Genomic DNA, 23,015 nt, shown 5'->3' with positions numbered 1-23,015 from the left:
TCTGGACTAGGAGTCAAAAGGCCCAGGGGGTCAGAAATGCCTCTGTCCCTTACTTTCCATGTGATTTTGTGCAAGGCATTTAGCATCTCTGAATGTCAATGTCTTCACCTGCAAAATGAGGAGACCACTAGTCCTGCCAACCTCACAAGACTGTTGTATACTGGAAAGAGCAGCGGACAAGGAATGAGGAAACTTGGCCCCTAGTCCTGCTGGTTACTATCTATGTGTCCTTGAGCAAATAACAACTCTCTGGTCTCAATTTCTTCAATTTATAGAAAATGGTCAAATAAAGAATTGATCCCTCCTAGCTCAATGACTGCCAATTCCTCTTGGTTCTAGTGCCTTCCCTCTGTTATTTGCTGTTTATTTTGTATGAAGCTGATTTGTACGTAGTAGTTTGCATGTTGTCTCCCCCAACGGACTGTGAGCACCTCGATTTTTCTGTATCCCCAGCACTTAGCACAGTGCCTGGCATGTAGCTGGTGCTAAATAAATGCTTACTGACTATTCATTCTAAAGGAATTCTAAAGGAATAAACTAATAAATGTGAATGCATTTTTTCAATGGTTATCTTTGGAAGGTAAAATTATCATCATCATTATAGGAAAAACAAGTACCTGGGCCTGTCAAGAAAAAGATTTTTTTTTTTAATTTTTTTTTTAACCCTTGTACTTTGGTGTATTGTCTCATAGGTGGAAGATTGGTAAGGGTGGGCAATGGGAGTCAAGTGACTTGCCCAGGGTCACACAGCTGGGAAGTGGCTGAGGCCGGGTTTGAACCTAGGACCTCCTGTCTCTAGGCCTGACTCTCACTCCACTGAGCTACCCAGCTGCCCCAAGAAAAAGATTTTTTAAATGGCAATGTTGTAACAACATAGAAAGAGTTCTTTAAAATCCTTAGTCCTTTTCCTGGTTGTTTGGGCCTTCTATGTGCAAAGAGTATAAGCAGAGAGCAGATGCAGAAAAAGTCCAGCTTAGAGAACCCAGACAACTGACATAACAGACAAATTCTGTTCTTCCTCCCCACACAGGTTTGGTTTAGGGAGCCAAGGACTGAAGCATCAGGGACCAAAATCTGTGCCTTCTTTAGTAGAGAAGCCATTTCTGTATAAAAAAGACAATAGGGACTTATCTAAAGAAATAACCTAAAAAAGCCACTTGAGAACTAACCTGGGCTCCTAACAGGTGAGCCAGCTGCAGGATATCTCATGGTAGGGGAGTAAAAAAGTACATAAGAAAGCTTTTCCTGATGTGATTAGAGAGCAATCTTGGGCATGTTCCTCCTGGCTTCAGTCCCTCCAATCAGTTCCAGTGTGTCAGCAAGCAAAATTCTCCCCATGTTGTATTTATGGAAAATTACAGACTCCTAACATGGGTAATTTGCTATCGTGCTGGGGATTGGGGGAAGGAGACAGGCACGCTGAGGTCTTTGTTCTCCCAAGCCTTTACCAAATCAGTGGTTATCAGGGAAATTACACATTCTTGGCCCCTAGCTAATTATGTTCTACAGATGGCCATTAACTATGAGTATGGGGCTTTGGGTAGAGTTGTCCTTCAGAGGGGATAAACTTGCTGCCATTGGGCTAATTAAAACTTTCAGGATAATCTGCAGCTTATCTGATATTTATAGTCCTAGAGTAGTTATTAGCTGCTAACGGAGCACTAATGCATACCAGCAATTAGAAACCGGAGGTAGCAATTGGGTGAAGTCACAGCTGGGCAGCAACGAGAGAAAATTCAACCCCACTTTGCACCATAGACTTAGTCTACTTGATCTCTTCTGAATTAAGTCTTCCTTGAACTAGTGTGAGTCTCTCAGATTTGGAGGCAAACATCCCATGAAACCAGAAAAGAAGGGCTTCCTCTTTGTCTCCCCAAACTACAGCTATCAGAGTCTACCAGGAGGAGGCTATTCATACCATTTTCTGATGCAGAAAACTAAGATAATTAGGGGTGGATGGAAGATTCTGGGCTCTCAAGTATGCCTAGAGAACACTAACTCTCTGGTTTTATGTGTTATCAGACAAGTGACCTAACTTATCTGAGGCTCTGACGTGGGCAAACAATTTTTAAATGTTTCCTCTTTCCCATCTCAATCATTTAGAGTCCCACAGTGACCAGCTGCTAGCAAAGGTTCCCCACATCCTGGGAATATACCAACCATACCTTTCCAGGATCCTGGAGCCAGTAGTAACAATTACCCTTTGACCACACCCTGCTTGAATCTCTTCGAAAAATCTAGGTGGTACCACTAAGAACTATGGTTTGGGGAAAGGGAATCCCAGAGACCCTTGTTTGTCATCTCATGGGAGACCAGAGGAAAAAGATAGACACCATGAACACATCACCTATTTTATGCAGGCAGAGAAATAACATTTTGTGAGGGAAGTCTGATGGGAAACCAGCAAATGAATACATTTAGATTCAAAACCTATTAACAGTTTTGAGCCTAAGCCCTTCTTCCCCCAGCCACCATGCCTACATATCCCTTTCCTAAACTCATACCTGCAGAGAAGCCTACCTGATTGAGAAGCTGCCTTGTCCCTGACTCTGGAGCCAGGCCTCTGCTGGAACTCAACTCAGCTTCCTCCTGCCTGGGGGACCTGCTCGGTGGCTGCGGCTGGATTTGCTGAGTAGCCCCATCCCCTTCAGGGATACTGTCTATTGCCTCTGGATCCTGGAGTAGTTCTGGTGCCCAAGCCATGGGCCCTGACTCTCCCTCAGTGGCTTTGGTCTCCTCTTGTTCCCCCTCGCTGGGTGTCCCAGGTGACCCTGCTGCCATACGACAGACCATACTAGCAATGTCCTTGCACGGCATCTCCTGCATGCCCTCAGCCAGCAGAGGGCCTTCTAGCCGTCTAGAGATCTTGACCATCTGCAGGATGTGCTGGTAGAATCTCTGGTCCTCAGAGTAGCCTTCACTCTCTGATCGATCATCTGCTGAGCTCTGAGTATGGACTAACTGGGACTCTAGAAAAGGGTGGGCAAACTGGGCCCGAAGACCAGCTCCTAATTGGCCCACTGCCAATTCTGACCCCCGGGAGCTTTGCAAGTCCCAGGAAAAGTTGTCCACCTCACCCAAGACCTGTGAGCCCAGGTGAGAAGCCAGACTGCTGCTACTGCTACTGCTCTCCAGGTCAGGTTCAGAGACGCTGGGCTTCCTGTCTTCATCTGGATGACCCAGAGGCTGGGAGATTTCCCTGATTTCATTGATAAGAGGAATACTTTCACAGATATTCTCTGAAAGGACATTCTGAGCTGCTGCTATCTGCACAAGGGGTGGCGCTATATCTGCACTTAATGGAGGAGCAAGAAGGTGGCCTTGCAGTCTTTCCTGAGCTGAGGTGGCTTGAACCTCAGAGTCGCTAAACTCAGACTCCTTGCAGCTCTCTTGGTCACTCCTACTGAGGAGCCCAGAGACTTGTCCCATCCACAGTCTCTGGGGCTCTCTTTTCCTCCTGCCTTTACCCAAGAGTACACCTTCCTCAAAGATCTCTTGATGGTTTAGCTCTTCAGCTGGATTGCTATCTATCAAAAGCAATTTGCCCTTCCTGCCAGACAACAAGTGCTCACAACTGTAGGGAGGCAGGGAGGCCACATCTCCTGGGCCTGCTGAGGGGACCAGGTTCCTGCCTTTGTCCCCACTAGGGCCAGTCAGGCCAAGTTTGGATGGGTTATAGCAGAGTTGCTCCCCTTTTGCCTGTGGGTTCTTGATGGCTTCAGAGAGCTTTGAGATGGTAGAAGACTGACTCCTACTTTCTAACATCTCTGGGCTATCTTGGAAAGGTCTGATGCTTTCAGGGCCCTGAGTACTTGATTTCAGATGCTTGGTCATCATTTCTAGCTCTTCTACTTCAGGGTCTGAAAAGCCCAGGAAAAACTTCTCTGTCAGCTTCTGGGGCTTCTCAAGGCCCAACTGGTCACCTAGTTCTGTCTTGCCTGGGGTTGAGACTCTGCCTAAGATTTTCTCCACATCATCAAAGATCTGGTGAGTTCGGGGACCTTGGCTTTTGGATAGAGGCTGCAGCTTGCATGGCAAGGCACCCACGATAGGCCAGGGGTTGTCACCCAGCATGCACATGCCCTTCCCTTTCCTAAAGGAGCCCTCACTTTTCATCTGTATCTCCTGTTCTAGGTCCAAGCAAGTGAGCCCAGATGCTGAGAGGGGGGATGGACCACAGTAGAAGGAGGCAGAAGGTAGGATCCCCTGATCTGGCTGTGTTTCCTAAACAGGCAATATAAACATGTAGAGAAAAGTAAGATATGGCACTTCAAACTTATACATATTACCTTATTTCTAAGCAAGCCAGCCTATGGCCCCTGTGAATCTTTGGCAGAAACTAACCAAGCTGGGAAAAAAAAAGCTAAAAACCAATTATCAATCTGGAAAAGCTTATCTCTGGGCTTTTAAGGGCCCAGGTTCAAAATGAAGTTCTACCTGAAGGAAACTTGGCATCTCTCAGAAGGCTGAGGAGAGGGGAGAAAATAACTTAAGACCTACCCACCTCCCCGCCATGACATGACTATCTAATGCTTTGGCATTATGGAAATGAGATCACCCTACTTGAGGAAAACTGTCCCACTGTAGTGAGATGGGTCTCCTCTAAATCACACTCAATGGGGTCTAAAGGTGCTAAGCAGGGCCCTAACAACCAGCAGGAGACTGGCAGACCTGGGAGAGGGGAATATTCCTCACTTTCCTGAAATGAAAATGAAACTGTCTGGAGAGGGTGATCAAGATAACCTGGGCCAGAAGAGAATTAAAATGACTTGGCCACAGTTGTGTGGAAAACAGCCCCAAATCTTTGGGACAAGTCTATCACTCTATCCACTGCACTACTCTGACTCTATATTCAGTCACTAAAGCTTAAAATTGCATTAAGATTTTTTGGGATACCCTGCACTGTTTATGGTAATCCTCCAAATTATCAATATAGGAGAGAAAACAATAGGGATTTCATCTTATGCTACTACATATAGTATATACTATCTTGTTAAAACCTCATCAAAAGTTGTATAAACATATATACATAAATGTGCTGAAATCACTTTGCAAGCTTTAAAATGTTAAGTAAATATGCCAGTTATTATTTCTTTTATTATTGCCTAAAATAATAAAGATATTAAGTGTTAAAAAAAAAAAAAGATAACCTGGGCCAGGACAGAATCCACTCCATTCCCAAAACTAAAGTAATTACCTCACAGTCTTGGGTTTTGATTTATGTTTGTTGTTGTATCACCTTCCACCAGAATACTCAATACTTTATGAAAGAGAACAATTAATGCCAGTTTCAAAACAACATGTTTTATCTTTTTTCTTAAAAGAATAAAAGCTTGGTATCATATCTGATAGGTTAAAAAAAAATTCAGGAATACCCAAAACTTGAAAGGGGTTGGGCAGAGGAAGTGCCCCAAAATGGGGAGGAGCAACAAACCTGACAGGTAACTACAGTAATACAGTGAAGTCCTAGAATGGGTAACTTGGGAAAGGAAGGGCAAACAGAAAAGTCACATCATTGAAAAGTCAACACTAGACTGAGGAAAAAATGCTATAGACTCCAAAGTAAGGTAATCAGGCAGAAATGAGAGATGACTGAAACCCAATGTCTACATCTTGACTGAATTAAGTAAATAAATAGACTGATTTTTAGGACTGTTCTTCCCTCTCACTGCCAAGGTGATTTAATTATCCCATTTTCTGATTGTCTGTCTGGTCCCATCTATATTCTTTGGGAACTAAGTCTTATGGGAAGACCATTGGCCTGGGTATAAAAAAAGGGCTAAGTTCTAGTTACTATTACACTAGTGATTTTTCAAAGTAACCACAGTCCTTAGATCCTGTCAGTAAAATGAGAAAAAAATAGCTCCTGCCCACTCCTATATTCAGGCATGTCGTCAGAAAAAACAAAATAATAGAGGAGTTTATTTGAATTAAAAAACACAATGCTATGATAGTTATACAGTGATCATCAAATCTTTTTCTTTTTAACTTAAAGAATGGGTCTTAGGGGCTACTTGTGTTCCCTTCCCATTCCAGATCACATGGGAGCTCTGACGTACTCCACTTCTGAGCTAGCCCAGTCAGCCTCTCCTTAGACAATGTGGTAGCATCCTGTTCCCCAAGGTCACTACAGTAATGCTAAACTCAGTGTGGACATCCAAAATGCATAACTCACTGCAACTCAGAACTCTTGAGCTCCAGAGATTTGCCAGCCTGCTTCCCTGGTAACTGAGTTTATAGGAGTGTGCCACCCCACCTGGCCAATTACCACCAACTCCTAGTCATTCTTGCCGGTGGAGGAGAGCAGGGACTAAGGTCATTCAAAACAGTGAATTACACCAAAAGCATTTCTCTTTCCCTCTGCAAGTACTGATGTGTTTACATCTGAATATGGCTCTCCTGGATGTCTGGGAATTCACACATTAAAATGAATAATCAAAGTTGTGAGGGCGAAACTTAAAAGGAGTAGGGAGGGCGCTCAGTTTAGCTCTCTTGCCCTCTTATCAGTCTTTCCTTGAAGTCTATTCCATGATAGGAATAGAAAGTATCACTTTGCAGACTGACATAAAACTTAAGCTTAAGGAAAGCTTTTCTCTTTCTAAGCTTATCTGATGTTCATGTCCTAAGGACAAGGTGTATTAGTGAAAATGGTATTTCTTTTCCACTTTCTGCCAAGTTTCCAATTGGTATAGAGGAATATACAGCAAGAAAGACTAACACCATCAACAAGAATTTTTTTTTATTATTAAAACCCTTACCTTCTGTCTTAGAGTCAATACTGTGTATTGGCTCCAAGGCAGAAGAGTAGTAAGGGTAGGCAATGGGGGTCAAGTGACTTGCCCAGAGTCACACAGCTGGGAGGTTTCTGAGGTCAGATTTGAATCTAGGACCTCCTGTCTCTAGGCCTGGCTCTCAATCCACTGAGCTACCTAGCTGCCCCCAACAAGAAATTTTGAAAGCCAATATTTACCAAAGTTAAGACACAAATAGAAAAATAAACCTACAAATAATCAAGAGTTGACTATACCACTCCTAACTGGGTCCTCAATTCCCTAGTCCTGGAAGAAAGATCCCCATTAGCTTCAGGCTTGCCCCCTTTCAAGCCAGCAAACTGTGACTCACCATGGGACTTCTGGGAAGTTCCTTGTCCTTCTTGTCCTTCTTGTCCTTCTTCTTTCTCTTATCTTTCTTCTTGATGGCACCAGGAGTCGACAGCTTTCCCCGTTCCTGGATCACTAGGTTCCGATAATGCTCATCACATGGGTGATCCCACATGGACTGACCATTGGCAAAGTTGAAATAGTAAATGTCACCTGTGATGTCCTGGCTGGGGAGAAACAGAAACTGAAGACCAATGTTTTCCCAGATCTAAACACTACTTTAAAAAAAAAACAACTTTATTACTGTATTGCAAGATATATTATTCTGTCAGGGATGGGGAGCTTGTTTTAGTCCCTAGTATACCAATGATTTTTTCAAGACAAACTCAGCTCTTTAAGTACTTTTGTGAAGAGAGCAGTATAACCAAGGTTTTATTCCCAGAAATGGCTTTACTTAAAATGGTTTATTAATTATCTAAAGAAAGAAATTCATGGTGAAGTTTTAATTGTGCATATTGAAGATAACGCCAAGCCACACCAATAAGGTTCAGCATCTAGAATATTTTATAAGACTATATAAATACAAAGAAAAATGGTAGAAGAGTTTCATCAAGGGCAAGCCTAAGTTATGCATCAGGGGAAAAAAATACAAACCATCTTATAATGCAAATTTTAAAATAATGGATTCTGAGTTACTATTTATTACATATGAAAAGGCCCCAGAAATCACCACACACTATTCCCTTTAGAGAATAGAGTATTATGAGCAAAAAGACCTAAACAACTGCTAGAATTCATAGGAAAGGTATTAGAAATGAAACTTTATCTTAATTTTATTAAAATCCATAATGCATACACGGCTACCACACTGTATCCATTTCTCATCACTTTACTTCATGAAAGCTATAACAGAATTAGAGAAAGTTTAAGGAATAGCTAAAATGATTGAGGTGGCCATGAAATTATAATAAGTTATAATAAAAATAGCATTTATATATGCTTTAAGGTTTGTAAAATGCTTCATGAATATTATCTCATTTTATCCTCCCAAAATCCTAGTATGTTGGTGCTATTATTATCCCCATTTTACAGCTGAGGAAACTGAGGCAAATAATAGCTGTGTGATCCTAGGCAAGTCACTTAACTTCTGAACCCAGGTTTTCCTGACCCTAGGTCCAGCACTGTCTCCACTGCACACCTAGTTGCCATATGAGAATAGGTTTAAAAAATCATTACTTCTATCTGGAAAAGATAAGGCTAAAGGAAATGATTAACACCTACAAAATAAATAGTACAGAAAGAGTAGCCTGAAAATACATTAGAAAAAGAGACAGACTGGTTGTGCAGAAGAAAAAAGATAAGATGAACAGTCTGATCGTGGTACTGGTACATCAAAAAGTAGAAGTCTACATTTGGTAGCACTTATATGGAAGATCTATGAAAGGCAATGGACAAGAATCACTCAGAATGAGGGGTCAACTAGCTGACTAGGTGGATTGAGAGCCAGACCTGGAGTTGGAATAACCTGGGTTCAAATCCATCTTCAGATACTTCCTAGCCATGTGACCCTGGGCAAGTCACTTAACTCCCACTGCCTAGCCCTTGCTGCTTTTCTGCCTTGGAATCAATATGCGATATTGATTCTAAGACAGAAGGGTTTAAAAAAAAAAAAAAAGGAATCACACAGAATAAGTAAACATGGATAGAAGACTGCCTTCTATATCACTGTATTTACATCAATGAGACTAGAGAGCCTATAAAACATAAATAGTAAGTATACTAAGTATATGAATAGTATAGTGAATATATTATTCATTTTCTTTGAATAAATTAAACTGTACTATATATACTAACATATTCACTATATTATTATTCCAAGGCATAGGACTGGTAGGAAATAGAAATATTTTTTAAAACTTTAAATTTACAAGAGACAGAACTATAATGGAAAGCACTTTGCCAACCTTAAAGTGTTATATAAATAATATATTACTACCACTACTACTACTATAAGAAAGTATAAGATGTTTGGACCTAATCTTAGAAGTTCACATCAAAAATGAAATCTATACCCTTCCATGATATCTTTATTGCTGTCTTAGCCAGAGCCAGAGACAAAATGGCCCAGTTGGACCACAGATCTGACCATGGATAGCAACACACATATCCTTTATAGAGCAGCATTCCAGGGACACATTAAGTCAAGCTTGAGGGTAAAATAGGCATGTGCCCAGAACTAGTAACAATGTCTCATAGGTCCACATAGAATGTTATCTTTATATGTTTTCCTTATTCACTAACTGCTCAAGGGAAGAGAGCCTGTCAATGCAGGAGTTGGGCCTCCATGTTCTCCTAGGTCTTGTTGATGGAATCCAATGCATACATACATACCATGGTTTCCACTCCATGGGGAGTGGAGCCACAATGCCTTCTCGGGCCAGCCACATTAATTCTGGTTCATTGTTGGGATCGATTCCAATTTCCCTGGCAAATTCAAATATTTCTGCAGGAAGAGATCAATAGAAAGACCAAAAAAAAAAAAAAAAAAAAAACATCATTCCCATGAAACATGCTATTCTCACAATCCAAGTACGTAAGTTTCTCAACAAGAACAAAAAGAATATGTCTTTTTCTCAGTCTTGCTGGGTATACCTTCTGTACTTCAAAGGTACTCAATGGACCATGGATCATAAGATGAAAAAGAATTCTGTGGGCATTCATTCCAAGCCCCTTATTTTACACATAAGGAACCTGAGACCCAGAGAAAGTAAATGACTTGCTTGGAGTCACATACATATATTAAATATAACTTCTGTCTCTCAAGTTTTGAAGAGGAAATCTTATCCAACTATGTAACCAGGTTAAGAGTAATTTTGTTTGGAGGTAGAAGGATGGATAAGAGAGGTGATCTCTGGTGAACCTAGACATAGAGGGCCAACAGGGACAATGAAACCAATAAGGTCAGGACAGAAATCTCAAGTGAAGAAATGATAAAGATGGCAAGACTATGGGGAAATTGGGACACTGCTAGCAGGATGTTTGTCAGGAGATCAAGTGCTGGGCTTGGGATCTGAAGACCAAGGTTCAAATTCTACCTCTTACATCTCCTAGCTATTTGTCTATGAGGTAGTCACTCCCAAGTCACTGAGTTAAGACTTATCTAAGTGATAGACAGGTTATAGTAGAAAGAGTTCTAACATTAATAGAACTAAGTTACTGGCATTTTAGGCGTGTGAAGATAGGATTAACTCTCCCCTTGTCTATTTTTAGCTAATCAAATCAAGAACTTAAAGTATTCCTACTTACCATTAAGTACAAGTTACACTATAGAAAGTTCACACCTCCAAAGGGCACTTACCCTCCTCCCCGTCTCCCCTCCCCCCAGCAGTACTAGGCAAATTGAAAGACTACAATTGGTTTCTGTGAAGAAAGGGGAGTGACAGGAAGTGATATAAAAAAAGGAGCATAAAAGAAGAGACCAGCATGGTCTAGATAGCATTCCTTTCCTGGCATTTGGAATGAGTGGCTGAGATTCCTGCCTTGGCTTTGGAGGAAACTATGTAAGTGGAACTCTGGCTGAAGACATCACTGGGACTTCTGGCTAATGATTACTGGGAAATCCACATGGAGACAGGGACTTGAGGAGACTCCACCAAAGAAGGGCTGGTAGGCTTATTAGGAATCTGTCTCTTTATCTACATTTTACAATTTCTCTCTTTCCACCTCTTTCTAAATAAAAGATGCTAAAAGTCATTTTGGCTTAAGCTATAATATTTTAAATTTGGCAACCACAATATTATATTATAACTCTCATATTTAGTCATAAAAACCTAAATTTAAATCTCACATTAACTGGCAAACCGCAAAGGCTTGATGAGCATCTTTAATCTTCTGATAATTCCTTTCACCTTTTACTATCTCTAAACTATCTCCCTCACTCAGCTTTTAGTAGCTAATTCTAGTGTTAAAAACTTACTGCTGTTGATCTGTTTGCTGCGTAGAAGGGTAAATCCTAAATCTTTTTTTTTTCTCTTTCCCCCTTAAACTAAAAACAGCTGAATTACCAAATTGTCAATGGTAAACTGGGTGTATTTTTCTTAAGCAATAATTAGCAAGCTCTCAGGACTCCACCTGGGGAAGAACTTCCAACCCCTCCCACCCCCACCCTACCCCACTCTTGGCTCCTTGCTTCAGGGGGGAAGCAACCCTGCCCTCTACAAGCTTCCATCTCTGAGCCCAGAATTCTTTAAGGCCTTTCCAAACCCCACATGTCTCTACTAGGAAGAACAGTCAGTGGAAGCAGGAGCAACTAAAACTGCTACTTTAATCCTGAAAAGCTTTCAAATCCATTAAGAGAAAAAATACCAGCAAAACTTTTTTGCCCCCAGGCCAGATCAGAGAAGTGGCTTCCTGCCATGTGGCCAGAAAGTGGCTCCCTGGAAGCATGTGGTGGAAGCACATGGCCCTGTCGTTTTTTTTTTTTTTACTCCTAGGGAGGAGGAGAGAATAAAAACTCTTCCAAACCTCTTAGCCAAAATTTAGGCTGTACCTTGAGAGCTTTACCTACAAGAAAGTGTGTTTTATTTTGCCTAAAATACAAAGCTTTTGCTTTTTCCTGTTGTCCCTCCTAAATAATTTAGTCTAGGCTTTTCACCCACCCTCCATTCAAAGGCTAATTGATTAGGGCATGCCTATACTCACAACAAATTTCTTTCTCTGAAGTCTCTAGAAGACCCCGCCCACTAGCTCTGTGAAACCCTAACCCCTAGTCAGTAGCACTACCTACTGACAAAAAGTAGAATTGCAAGCAATTTAATAGTTAAATTTTAAAATAAATAGGAGACCAAGCATGATACTGGGAAGCATAACCCAAATTGGGAAAATGTTGTTTCTTGTCTATCTAAAATGGCTCATGATCCCAAAGAACATTTGACAATGGTCCTATTTAGCACTATTCCTGGGAATACCTATAATAACAGGATACCTTGCAGTTTATGTATCCCTCTTAAAGAAAAAACTGGTAAATAGCCTGAGTAACCTCAAGAGTCAGATGAGAGATGCGCCTCACCCTCGTCCTGTACAACACATTTCCCATCCAATCCGACCATTCCCTCCCACTACTCAACCAATCCTTGGCCTCAAAGCTGAACTAAAAGCTCACCTTGAAAGACAATTGGAAAATAGCTCAAGTAACCTTGAGAAGAAGCTAGAGGATAGTTTGGGGGATTTCAAGATTTATATAAAAACCCTTGAGAAAAGCTTGAGAAATCCCCAGAATCAGAAGAGAGATTTATCTCTCTATATTCCTCAACCTGTTCTAATTACCTCTAAATCTACCCAGACTCCTCCTACCTGACCTATTTCACCTCCTACACCCATTACCCACTCTATGGCAACCCAAACATTGAGTCAAGTAACAGAAACAGAAAATAATTCAGCTAAAAACCTATTCCCCTTAAAGGAAGTACCCACTTATAATAAAAGCAGAGATTTAGTGTCCCTTAGACACCATATACCCTTCACCTCCCAAGATGAGAGATTCAAGCAAAATACTCCTTCCTTTGAAGATGAGCCTTTTGTAGTTATTAAAAAGCTTGAAAGCATTTATCAGACTTATGATCCTGCATGGATAGATGTGGAAAATTTGCTACAAGCTTTTTTTTGTTTTTTTTTAACTCTTGTACTTCAGTGTATTGTCTCATAGGTGGAAGAGTGGTAAGGGTGGGCAATGGGGGTCAAGTGACTTGCCCAGGGTCACACAGCTGGGAAGTGGCTGAGGCCGGGTTTGATACAAGCTTTTTTAATGGAAAGAGAGAAAAATAAAATCATCTTTCTTGCCAATCAGGCCTAGGGAAGGAGAGCAATTCATTGGCCCCAGCAAGACCCAAAATGGAATGTTAATAATGAACAAGACTACTTAAAACTAAGCCAGGCTAGAGAGGCATTACTAATAGCAATGAGAGCTTGTTCTGATAGGCCTGGCACATGGACAAAGTTCAAAAATTTAAAGCAAAAAAAATGAGGATGATCCCTCCTAGTTTATGGATAGACTTATTGAGCTGGGGCGTAGATATATAGACTTGGATCTTTCCAGAAAAAGGGATATTAAAAAGATAAGAAGACAGTTTGTAGAGAACTGTTGTAAAGTGGTCAAAGATTATTTTAAAACCAACTGTCCAAATTGGGCTAGCATGGACCTTGAAGAATTGAGAAAGGTAGAAGTTTATGTATTTAATGGACATGAGAAGAAAGATGAAGATAACAGTGAATCAGTAGAGGCATTAAGGAAAGAAATTAAAATTTTAAAGGAGGAAATTGAAAAAGAAAAAGAAAAAGAAAATCAAGCAGTGGCCTCTTTGCAAGAATCCACAAATCAAACACCAAATTGTTATTTATATGGAAAAAGAGGTAACTTAATGTTAAACCACAGAAACTGGAATCAGGTACTCAATAACATAAATTTTAGGAATAATGGTAATTTAAGAAATAACAATAATTTTAGAAATAATCTTAATCATAATAGAAACAATTATAGAAATAATAATTCAAATGAGTCAAATCAAGACTCACAACAAAACACCTAAAATGGGGTTTGTCCACACTGTTCTCAGAGAGTGGAAACCCCCCTCAGGGTGGGGGACCCGAGGCGTGACCAAAGGAATCTATAAAGAATGGTAGTCTGGAGGGGAAGGAACCTCAAAGAGTCTGGAGGTGAATTTTAAACCTTTTGGGATTCCATTTCCTTATTGATGTTAACCGGTTTCAATCTGTTACCCTCCCCATAATACAGAAGTCTCTGTTATGCAATTTTAAACACAAGGTCCATTCCAAGTACTGTTAACCACTCCAACAGCTATCAAAATTGGAGAAAAAGTCTCTTGGATTCATTGCTCACATGTAAAAAGAGTACCTTCTATCAACACTGATTGACTGTATCCTGTCATATGCAATTTTATTTGTACTCCTTCTATGATTGGACTAGATATAAAAGTCCATAGACAAGTGATTTTTTTCCTTTTTTTATTTCTTTAACTTGAAGTACATGTAATCAGTATTACTGTTTTAATTTTGAAAAATGTTTAAAATATCCATTAGCTCTAATATCAATACATACCCAAAAGCTTCAGACTACGGAAACCTGGCATTGAGTGATAAATATTGTGGGACTGTGATTAATAATTGTGTCTGATTCCAGGAGAAGAGATCACAAAAGAGCCATTATACAGTGCCAAGAAGTACAAGGTCAAGGAGACCAACAATTCTTGTGGGATTAATGAGATCTGCTCCAAGACAAAGGACTTGTTTGAGTTTCAAGGTAGCAGCTATTTGACATCAATCTTTTCCTGTGCCACATTTAGACAAGTACCTTAGTTTGGCTGCCATTTTGGCTGCCCTATCCCTGCGAGTGAAGGAAAAATCAGACCAAGGAATCACATACTTCCCTTTTACTTCAAATTCTAGTCCCTTTTTTCTCTCTTATAGTATGGCAAATTTCTGTAGTCATGGCTGCCAATGGGTAAGTACTATATTACTGCATTTGTTCTACAGACTTGTGGGACAAAAATCATTTTAATTGGACCCTAATACAAGGACCAATTATGGACTTATTTTTTGCTTACTCAGAAATTTTTATATACATAGATTTTGATATTTTGGTTTTTATTTTTATTTTTTTCTCCCAAAATTTATTTTTTTTCTATTATGTTTTTGGTTTTTCTTTTGACATTTGACTCATACACCCCATAACTCAACCATGTATCCTGAGCTGATCCGGGTGTTGGTCAACACCCTCCCCGGGGGAGATTGTATAATTTTCATAAAATTCAAGATTTAAAAATTTTTTGAGAGAAATTTCAGGAAAAGTTCATTAACTCCTCAAATCAAGAAAGCTAACTATTTGGAGAAAGTGCTATAAAGCAACCTACATTCAACCAGAATGAACTTTGGGATGTAACTGATTGAACTGAAGGGGGTTGGACACATTTATTCTGAATGTAAACTCTTATGCCAAAGGGGACTACCCCCTAATGGGCTTTTTGTCAGTGTGCCTAGCAAACATTGGTTTTGCTCTCTCTCTTCTATTTCCCTCTTATCTCTAATTATTGTAGTTTCCACTTAGAAAGTGCAATATTGTATGCACCTTTAGCTAGATGATCTTTAGAAGTATAAGCTAGTTTGTTAAATGATTCATTGGAGAGACTAGTCTCCCAAAGAATCACGGGAGGATTGTGGAGCTAGGATTAACTCTCTCCTTGTCTATTTTTAGCTAATCAAATCAAGAACTTAAAGTACTCCTACTTACCATTAAGTACAGAGTTCACAAGTCACTCACTAGAGTAAGCTCACACCTCCAAAGGCCACTGCCCCCTCTCCCAACCCCCCTGCAGTGCTAGACAAATTGAAAAACTACAATTGGATTCTGTGAAGAAAGGAGAGTGACAGGAAGTGATATAGAAAAAGGAGCATAAAAGAAGAAACCAGCATGGTCATTCCTTTCCAGGCATTTGGAATGATGGCTAAGATTCCTGCTTTGGCTTTGGAGGAGACTTTTTCCCTGGATCCTGCATTGGCTTGCTGGGTGAGTGGCTGAGATTCCTGCCTTGACTTTGGAGGAGGATGCTTTGGTGGAACTCTGGCTGAAGACACCACTGGGACTTTTGGCCAAGGATTTCTGGGGAATCCACATGGAGATAGGGACTTGGGGAGACTTCACCAAGGAAGGGCTGGTAGATTTGTTAGGAATCTGTCTCTTTATCTACATTTTATACTTTCATTCTTTCCACCTCTTTCTAAATGAAAGCTGCTAAAAGTCATTTTGACTTGTTATCATATTTTAAATTTGGCGACCACAATATTATTTTATAACTCTCATAGTTAGCATAAAAACCTAAATATAAATCTCACAGGTGATTGCAGATCAAGCCATACCACCCAAACCACACCACACCCAAAAATAGTCTCACTAATAACCTTAGGGCAATATTTTGGCAAGAGAACAACTGGGCAAGGATGCTTAAACTTATGCTGAAAAATCCAAAAGAATGAATGGGTTTGGATAAAATGTCCTCTAAAAAAGAATGAACAAAACATTTGGATATTGTCTAAGACACTACCCAGGACAGTGAAGGAATTTAGGGTGGTGACATGTTAAGAGAAAAAAAAAAAAATGGCTGCAAAGCAAGAACTTTTGGGTTCAAATCTTGGGTCTGTCATTTACTATCTATGTGATTATGAACAAATCTATTTTCTTAATTTAAAACTAGAAAAAATAATTTTTCACTTTTATATATAATTGGGAAAAATAAAATATTATTTTTTAAAAAGAATTAATTTTTCTACTACCTACCTCTACCCTACAGGGAAGTTATAAGGAAAGGTTTGGTACACTTTATTGTGTTAGAGGAAGATAGCTTTGTAGATCAAAGTCTAGACTTGGAGTCAAGAAGGCCTGAGTTCAAATCCTGCCTCAGACACTAGTTCCTAGGGAACTCAATTTCTCTCAGCCTCATAGTCTTCATTTGTAAAATGAGGATAACAATAGCACCTACCTTACTGGGTTGTTATGGAGATCAAATGAGATAACATGTAAAGAACTTTATAAACTTTAAAGCTCATTATGTCCATGCATACACATATATGTGTGTATATATATAGGGAGAGAGAGAGAGAGAGAGAGAGATTAGCTACTTATTATTATGTGAGGAGTTCTTATTATTATTATTAGCACCTTAAAGCAGAAACCTTCTTTTTTCTATATTAGTTCTTGCTTTCCTTTTGCCTCAATGGATCATTTCATCCCATATTCTCTTCTGCCCCCCTTTCCACCAGTCTTCCTCTATGGCTCAGTACCTTGTTCACTGGGAATGTAGGTTTCATCATAGTCTTCCTCCAGTACCAGCTGGTCCCCTATGCGGATAGGTCGTCCCGCCATGTTTTATCTGGGTCCCCACACCTAGACCAAAAAGATACCCCACCCCCAGAGGAATAATCAGTGGCCAGGAAACAAGGGTCATAGGGGAAGGGGGGGGGGGCGGTGTTCATGCAGTACATTGGGAAAGTCAGGCAGCTCCCAATCCAGCTGCTCTGAAAACTGGAGAACCCCAAGAAAGTAATAAATAACTCAAATCCTAGGCCAGTGATGGTAAATCATCTATGGTACACATGCCAAAAAGGGCAGGCAGAGCCCTCTCTGTGGGCACACTTGCCATCACCCTCCAGAGTTCCTTACTAGAAAGCCAGAGGGACTCAAGGCAGAACTGTTCCCCTCCCCCTCTCCATGGATCTGAGGAAATTCCTCACTTCCCCCCACCCCCCACCCCCACTGCCCAGAAGTCCAATGGGAGCACTTCCCCCTTCCCCTGTCTAGGGTAATGGGGAGGGCAGGGGGGGAAGGGGGGGCAGGGGGAGGCACTCAGTATGGGTGGGGGAGGCAGGCATGACACTCAATCTGGACTGTGAGATGGGGGAAGGGCCTAGCACTCCATCTCTGAAAGGTTCACCATCACTGTTCTATGCCCACTTAGATACCAAGCACTCTTGAGGAATATTAATAGGTCTGAATTATCTCTTATTTAAAAGGAAACTTTAAGTGTGCTGACTATGTGCCAGGCACAGTGCTAATCACTAGAGATACAAAAAAAATGCAAATGACAGTCCTGGCCCACAAGGAGCTCACAATCTAAAGGGGGAGGAAATAAGCAAACAAATATGTACACAGAAGCTATATAAAATAAAATTAGAAAATAAAAAAGGAAGGCATTAAATTTAAGAGGATTGGAGAAATGCTTTCAATAGAAGATGAGATTTCACTTGGGAACTTAAAGGAAACCAAAGAAGCCAGGAGGCAGAGATTAAAAGGGAAAGCATTCCAGACATGGGGGACCAGCCAGAGAAAATGCCCAGAGCCAAGAGATGGAGTGTTTTGTTCAAGGAACAGCCAGGAAGCTCAGGATCACTGGACTGAACAGTACATATTGGGAAGTGAGGTTTAAAAAGACTGGAGAGATAGGAGGGGGCTAGGTTATGAAGGTCTTTGAATGCCAAAGAGAGTCTTTTGTTTATGCTCATGGAAGTTACAGGAAGCCAGTGGAGTTTACTGGGAGGAGAGTCTATGTTTAGGAAAATCACTTAAGTGGCCAAATGGAGAATGGATTGGAGTGGGGAGAGACGTGAAGCAAGCAGACCCACCAACAAGCTATGGCAGTAATCAAGGTATGAGGGGCTGAGGGCCTGGACTAGAGTGGTAGCAGTGCCAGAGAAAAAGTATATACAAGAAACAAGCAACAGGTCTTGGCAACAGCTTGGAAGCTTGGATATATATGGGTGGGGGGAGGGGGGAGGAGAGTGTTGAGAGATGAAGAATTGAAGATGATTCCTGGATTGAGAGTCTGAATAGCTGGTAGGATCAGCTCACCCATTTTCTCAAAGCCTTTCAGAACAAATCTGCATACCAAAAAAAAAGAGCTGGGAGCTTGGCCCTCATGAGGTCCTAAAACTTAAAAAAAAAATTCCATCATCTCCTTATTAGTCAAATGCAAAACCTCTTATACTCACATAATCCTGCACTTATTCATATATACTTATTCATATATATAGTACAGAGACACCATTCATACACATATACAAACTCAAATGTTCTTAAATAGAGTGGGAGCCCCTAGCCCAGGAAAAGTCTCATTTGTCTCTTAGGAACCATAGGAAATTCATGCCACCGTGCCTTATCCCAGGAGTCAACTGAAACAGCACAACTTCGAGATTGCAGTTGCATGGATACTGATCTTTTTAGGGTGACAACCCATACCATGCCGGGGGAATAGGCAAGCCAGAAATGACCACTGTATCCAAATACCAAGGAATGGTCCAGGCAGCAAGATTTGGAGGGCTACTCCACAATCCCAGGGCTTGAACTCTTTCATCTTCCCTTTTCCTCTGAAACTATCAGGTGGCAAAATGGAAAACAACACTGCTTATTCCCAAGAGCATTAAATGGAAAGTTCTCTGTTTCCAAATAAGCCAGAGTTATCAAGGGTTATCTCTCTATTACACAGTTGTCTAAACTGAGACAGGGATTTGTTCAGGGGAGCAAGGAAATGCATTTTGAAATCAGGTAACATGCCAATACAATGCTCAGGTCTCCATAACCAAAAAGCAATCTTAAGGAAGCACCATGAATTATCCACAGGGATTGTGTATGCCTAGCCTCCCAAAATTCATCAGTGCTCCTGTTTTCTGATGAGAACAATTAGACTTTTTGTAGGATGGCCTATGGGGTCACCTGAACATTTAGCACTTTTAACTGAGGAGGATAGGAAAGAAAAGAACAAGAAAAGCAAAAAAGGTAAGGTAGGAGAGAAGCAACAGTGGCCAAGAACTCTGTGTACTATGCATCATGAGAATTTTCTAGTTAGTATAAAAAAATCATCAATCTGTCCCCATCCTACCTCCTCTGCAGAAGGTAAAAGGGGGAGAGGACATTACAAAATAAGAAATCTGATCATCTCTTATCTTTACTTGCTCTTTAAGCTTAAGATCTAGTTATAGTCAACTTATTGAAAAAATCAGATGAAACCTAATTAATCAAAATCCCTGGATATTAAAAAAAACAACTTTTAATTTCTGCTTTCTTCAGAAGCAAATCCTTTGCCAGAACCATTGTCAAAGAGTAGCACAAATAGGTTCATTTTCCTCTTTCTCTCCTTGCCTTACCAAACCTTCAAGAAATGGTATAATAAAAATCCAAAAGTAGGATGAATGAGAAACAACAGGTCCCAGAAATTAACTCCAAAATCAAGAGTAGTTTTTAGTTAGGGATACAAGTAAAAGAAGATCAGATTGCCAGTTGTTCATCCTAACAGCTTCAACCAGCTACTTAGGAGCAAACTCCAAGGCCTAGCAAAGAAGTGGTGACTCCAACATAGAATTCCATTCAAAAATTAGCCCTCCATCAAGCTTCTCTAATTAAAATACTCTCTGTTCCTGAGCAAAAGGAGCAGAACCAGAAGAAGAACATTATACCCAGAGACTGATACACTGTGGCACAATCGAACATAATAGACTTCTCTATTAGCAGCAATGGAACTTTTGAGAAAGAACACTGTTCACATCCAGAGAAAGAACTGTGGGAGCAGAAACGCAGAGGAAAAATATATGATCAATCACGTGGTTTGCTTGGGATATGATTACAGTTTTGATATTAAAAGATCACTCTACTGCAAATATGAATAACATGAAAATAGGTTTTGAACAATGATACATGTAAAACCCAGTGGAATTGCTCCTTAGTTCCAAGAGGGGAGAGGAAGGAGAGGAAGGAAAGAACATGAATCATGTAACCATGGGAAAATATTCTAAATTAATTAAATTTAAAAAAAATTTTAATACTCAGTTCCTATTGATCTATCATCCCCTCAGTCCTTAATATTCATTTACATATGCTCATATATACACATATATGTATTCTTCATTAGATCAGAAACTTCTCAAGGTTATATTCTCTCAATCTGAATCTCCCCACTGCATCTAATTTAGAGTTCTGGAAACAGTGGGGATTGAGTTAAGGCTACTAAACACAAAAACACAAAATCTTATAATCTTAATAGTCATCTAGGGAGTAGCTAGGTGTCTCAGTAGATTGAGAGCCAGGCCTAGAGACTGGAGGTCCTGGGTTCAAATATGGTCTCAGAGACTTCCTAGCTGTGTGACCCTAGGCAAGTCACTTAACCCCCATTGCTAGCCTTTACTGCTTTTCTGTCTTAGAATCAATACAGAGTATTGGTAGGTAAGGTAAGGATTTTTTTTTTAAGTCACCTAGGATTGTGGGGTTTTGTTTTGTTTTGTTTTTTTATCCTTACTTTCTGTCTTAGTAACAACTCTAAAACAGAGGCATAAGGGCTAGGCAAACAGAATTAACTGACTTGTCCATGATCACACAGCTAGAAAGTGTCAGAGGTCAACTTTGAACCCAGGTCCTCCTGACTCCAGGTCTGGCACTTTATCCTCTGTGCCACCTAGCTGCCCCTAGGATCATATTTAGAACTGAAAGGGACTTCATAAGCTCTCTAATCCAATACACAATTTATAGATCAGTCAGCTGAGGCCCAGAGATGCCCACAGTCACAGAGATAGTATCAGAGGCCAGAAATGAACCCAGGTCCTAACTCCAGAACCAGTGTTCAGTTTCATCACACTGTACCACCAATTACTCTCTCAATGTAGTGATCCCATCTATAGTAGCCCTGAAAAGTGGACATCTATCAGTCTTGAATACTTCCAGTATTGGTATGCTCACTACTTAACCAGACAATCCATCCTATTGTTGGGCTACAACCATTTTTTTTTTTAAACCCTTGTACTTCGGTGCATTGTCTCATAGGTGGAAGAGTGGTAAGGGTGGGCAATGGGGGTCAAGTGACTTGCCCAGGGTCACACAGCTGGGAAGTGGCTGAGGCCGGGTTTGAACCTAGGACCTCCTGTCTCTAGGCCTGACTCTCACTCCACTGAGCTACCCAGCTGCCCCCTGGGCTACAACCATTTTTAAGAAGTTCTTGAAGTAAGTCAAAATCTGTCTCCCCATGTAAAATCTATTCACTGATCCTAGCTTCACCTCTAGAGCAACACAATAAAAATGCCATTTTAGTCTGTCAATAAATATTTTTTAAATGGCTATTATGTACTGGGTACTGACAAAGTGCTAGGGATAAAAAGTACAAATAAAAACAAAGAGAGTCCTTGCCCTCAAGAAGCTTACAATCTAATGAGAGAAGACAAAACACAAAAACAATTTCTTTTCCTCCACAAACAATCCTTCCACTATTTGAAGACAGCTATCATATCTCTCCTAAGTCTTCTCTTCTTACCACTAAAGAGCTCCAAACTACTGGACTTCCAAACTCTTCTTTTTATGTCCTGGTTTTCATAACTTAACCCTGGATTCACTGCTGACCTCAACAAATTCTGTCCACATATCCAATGAGGTTTGTATGACTGCACACCAACCTCACAGGCACACTGGAACACACAACCAGGAATGTTTACACAACAATCCACCCCAAATACTGTTCAGGTGCCCCAGCCTTTTCTTGGCCACATTTCCATGGAATAAGAAGTCCAGAAATGAGAACTCCCTGCAAATTTACACAGCCCTCTCCACACACAGACCTATCTGCCCAACCACATGGAAAACCTTACACACTCACTATATAGCAAAGATACACCAGCCTCACCACACAAAAGGCCTTCCCTTGCACACTCTCCCTCCCTAAGGCAGGCACACCTACCCAAACGTGCATATGACTTACACACTTACACACAGACCTGCCCAATTGCACTGAACACCCCCTTGCACAGCGGCACTTCAATATGCAGACATAGCTGCCCCACCAAACAGAAAGACCTCCTTTGCACACTAACCCTCATGTAGACACACATGCCCGCATACACCGATTACCTCTCTTTTGCACACTTACGAACACCCTAGCCCAACTACGGCGAACATTCTCCCTGGTACACTTCCCCTTGAATATGCATACACCAGATCCCTTTCCCTTGCACACTCGACCTCACACACGCAGGCACACCGGCCCACTTACAACGATCTCCTTTCTTGTACACTCGCCCTCAAGCACACACAGACATGCCTGCTTAAACACAGATCCCCTTCTCTTGCACACTCGGCCCCAAGCACGCGTTCAAACAAGCTTGTCCAAGTACAGCTGGGCCCCCTTCCCTTGCACACTAGCTCTCGCAGGGTTGCTTGGGCCGTGCTCCCGCGCTCTCCCGCTAGCACGCGCACAACCGGCTCCCGGGCGCACATTGTCTTATAAACTCAATATCCTCCCCTCCTAAGGCCACCAAACCTCACCCCCAAAAACGTCCTCACCTGGCCCTGAGCGTTCCCCCCACCCCCGGAGGCTCCGG

At 41.0% G+C, this 23,015-nt stretch overlaps 1 protein-coding gene across 1 annotated transcript in view; it reads right to left on the bottom strand.

The window, feature by feature from the left end:
* The window catches only part of CEP164 (centrosomal protein 164), a 92,872-nt gene extending 69,857 nt beyond the window's left edge, over positions 1-23,015 (bottom strand). Inside the window, exons 1-4 of the mRNA XM_044669602.1 lie at positions 22,978-23,015; positions 16,950-17,052; positions 9,492-9,603; positions 7,123-7,327 (exon numbers count right to left, since the gene is read on the bottom strand). Of these exons, the coding sequence (XP_044525537.1) occupies positions 7,123-7,327; positions 9,492-9,603; positions 16,950-17,031 (399 nt within the window). The 5' untranslated portion in view covers positions 17,032-17,052; positions 22,978-23,015. The remainder of the gene's footprint in view (positions 1-7,122; positions 7,328-9,491; positions 9,604-16,949; positions 17,053-22,977) is intronic.

This window comes from Gracilinanus agilis, chromosome 3 (genome assembly GCF_016433145.1).
Source record: "Gracilinanus agilis isolate LMUSP501 chromosome 3, AgileGrace, whole genome shotgun sequence".
Classification (NCBI taxonomy): domain Eukaryota; kingdom Metazoa; phylum Chordata; class Mammalia; order Didelphimorphia; family Didelphidae; genus Gracilinanus; species Gracilinanus agilis.
This window is presented reverse-complemented; position numbering and strand designations above follow the sequence as displayed.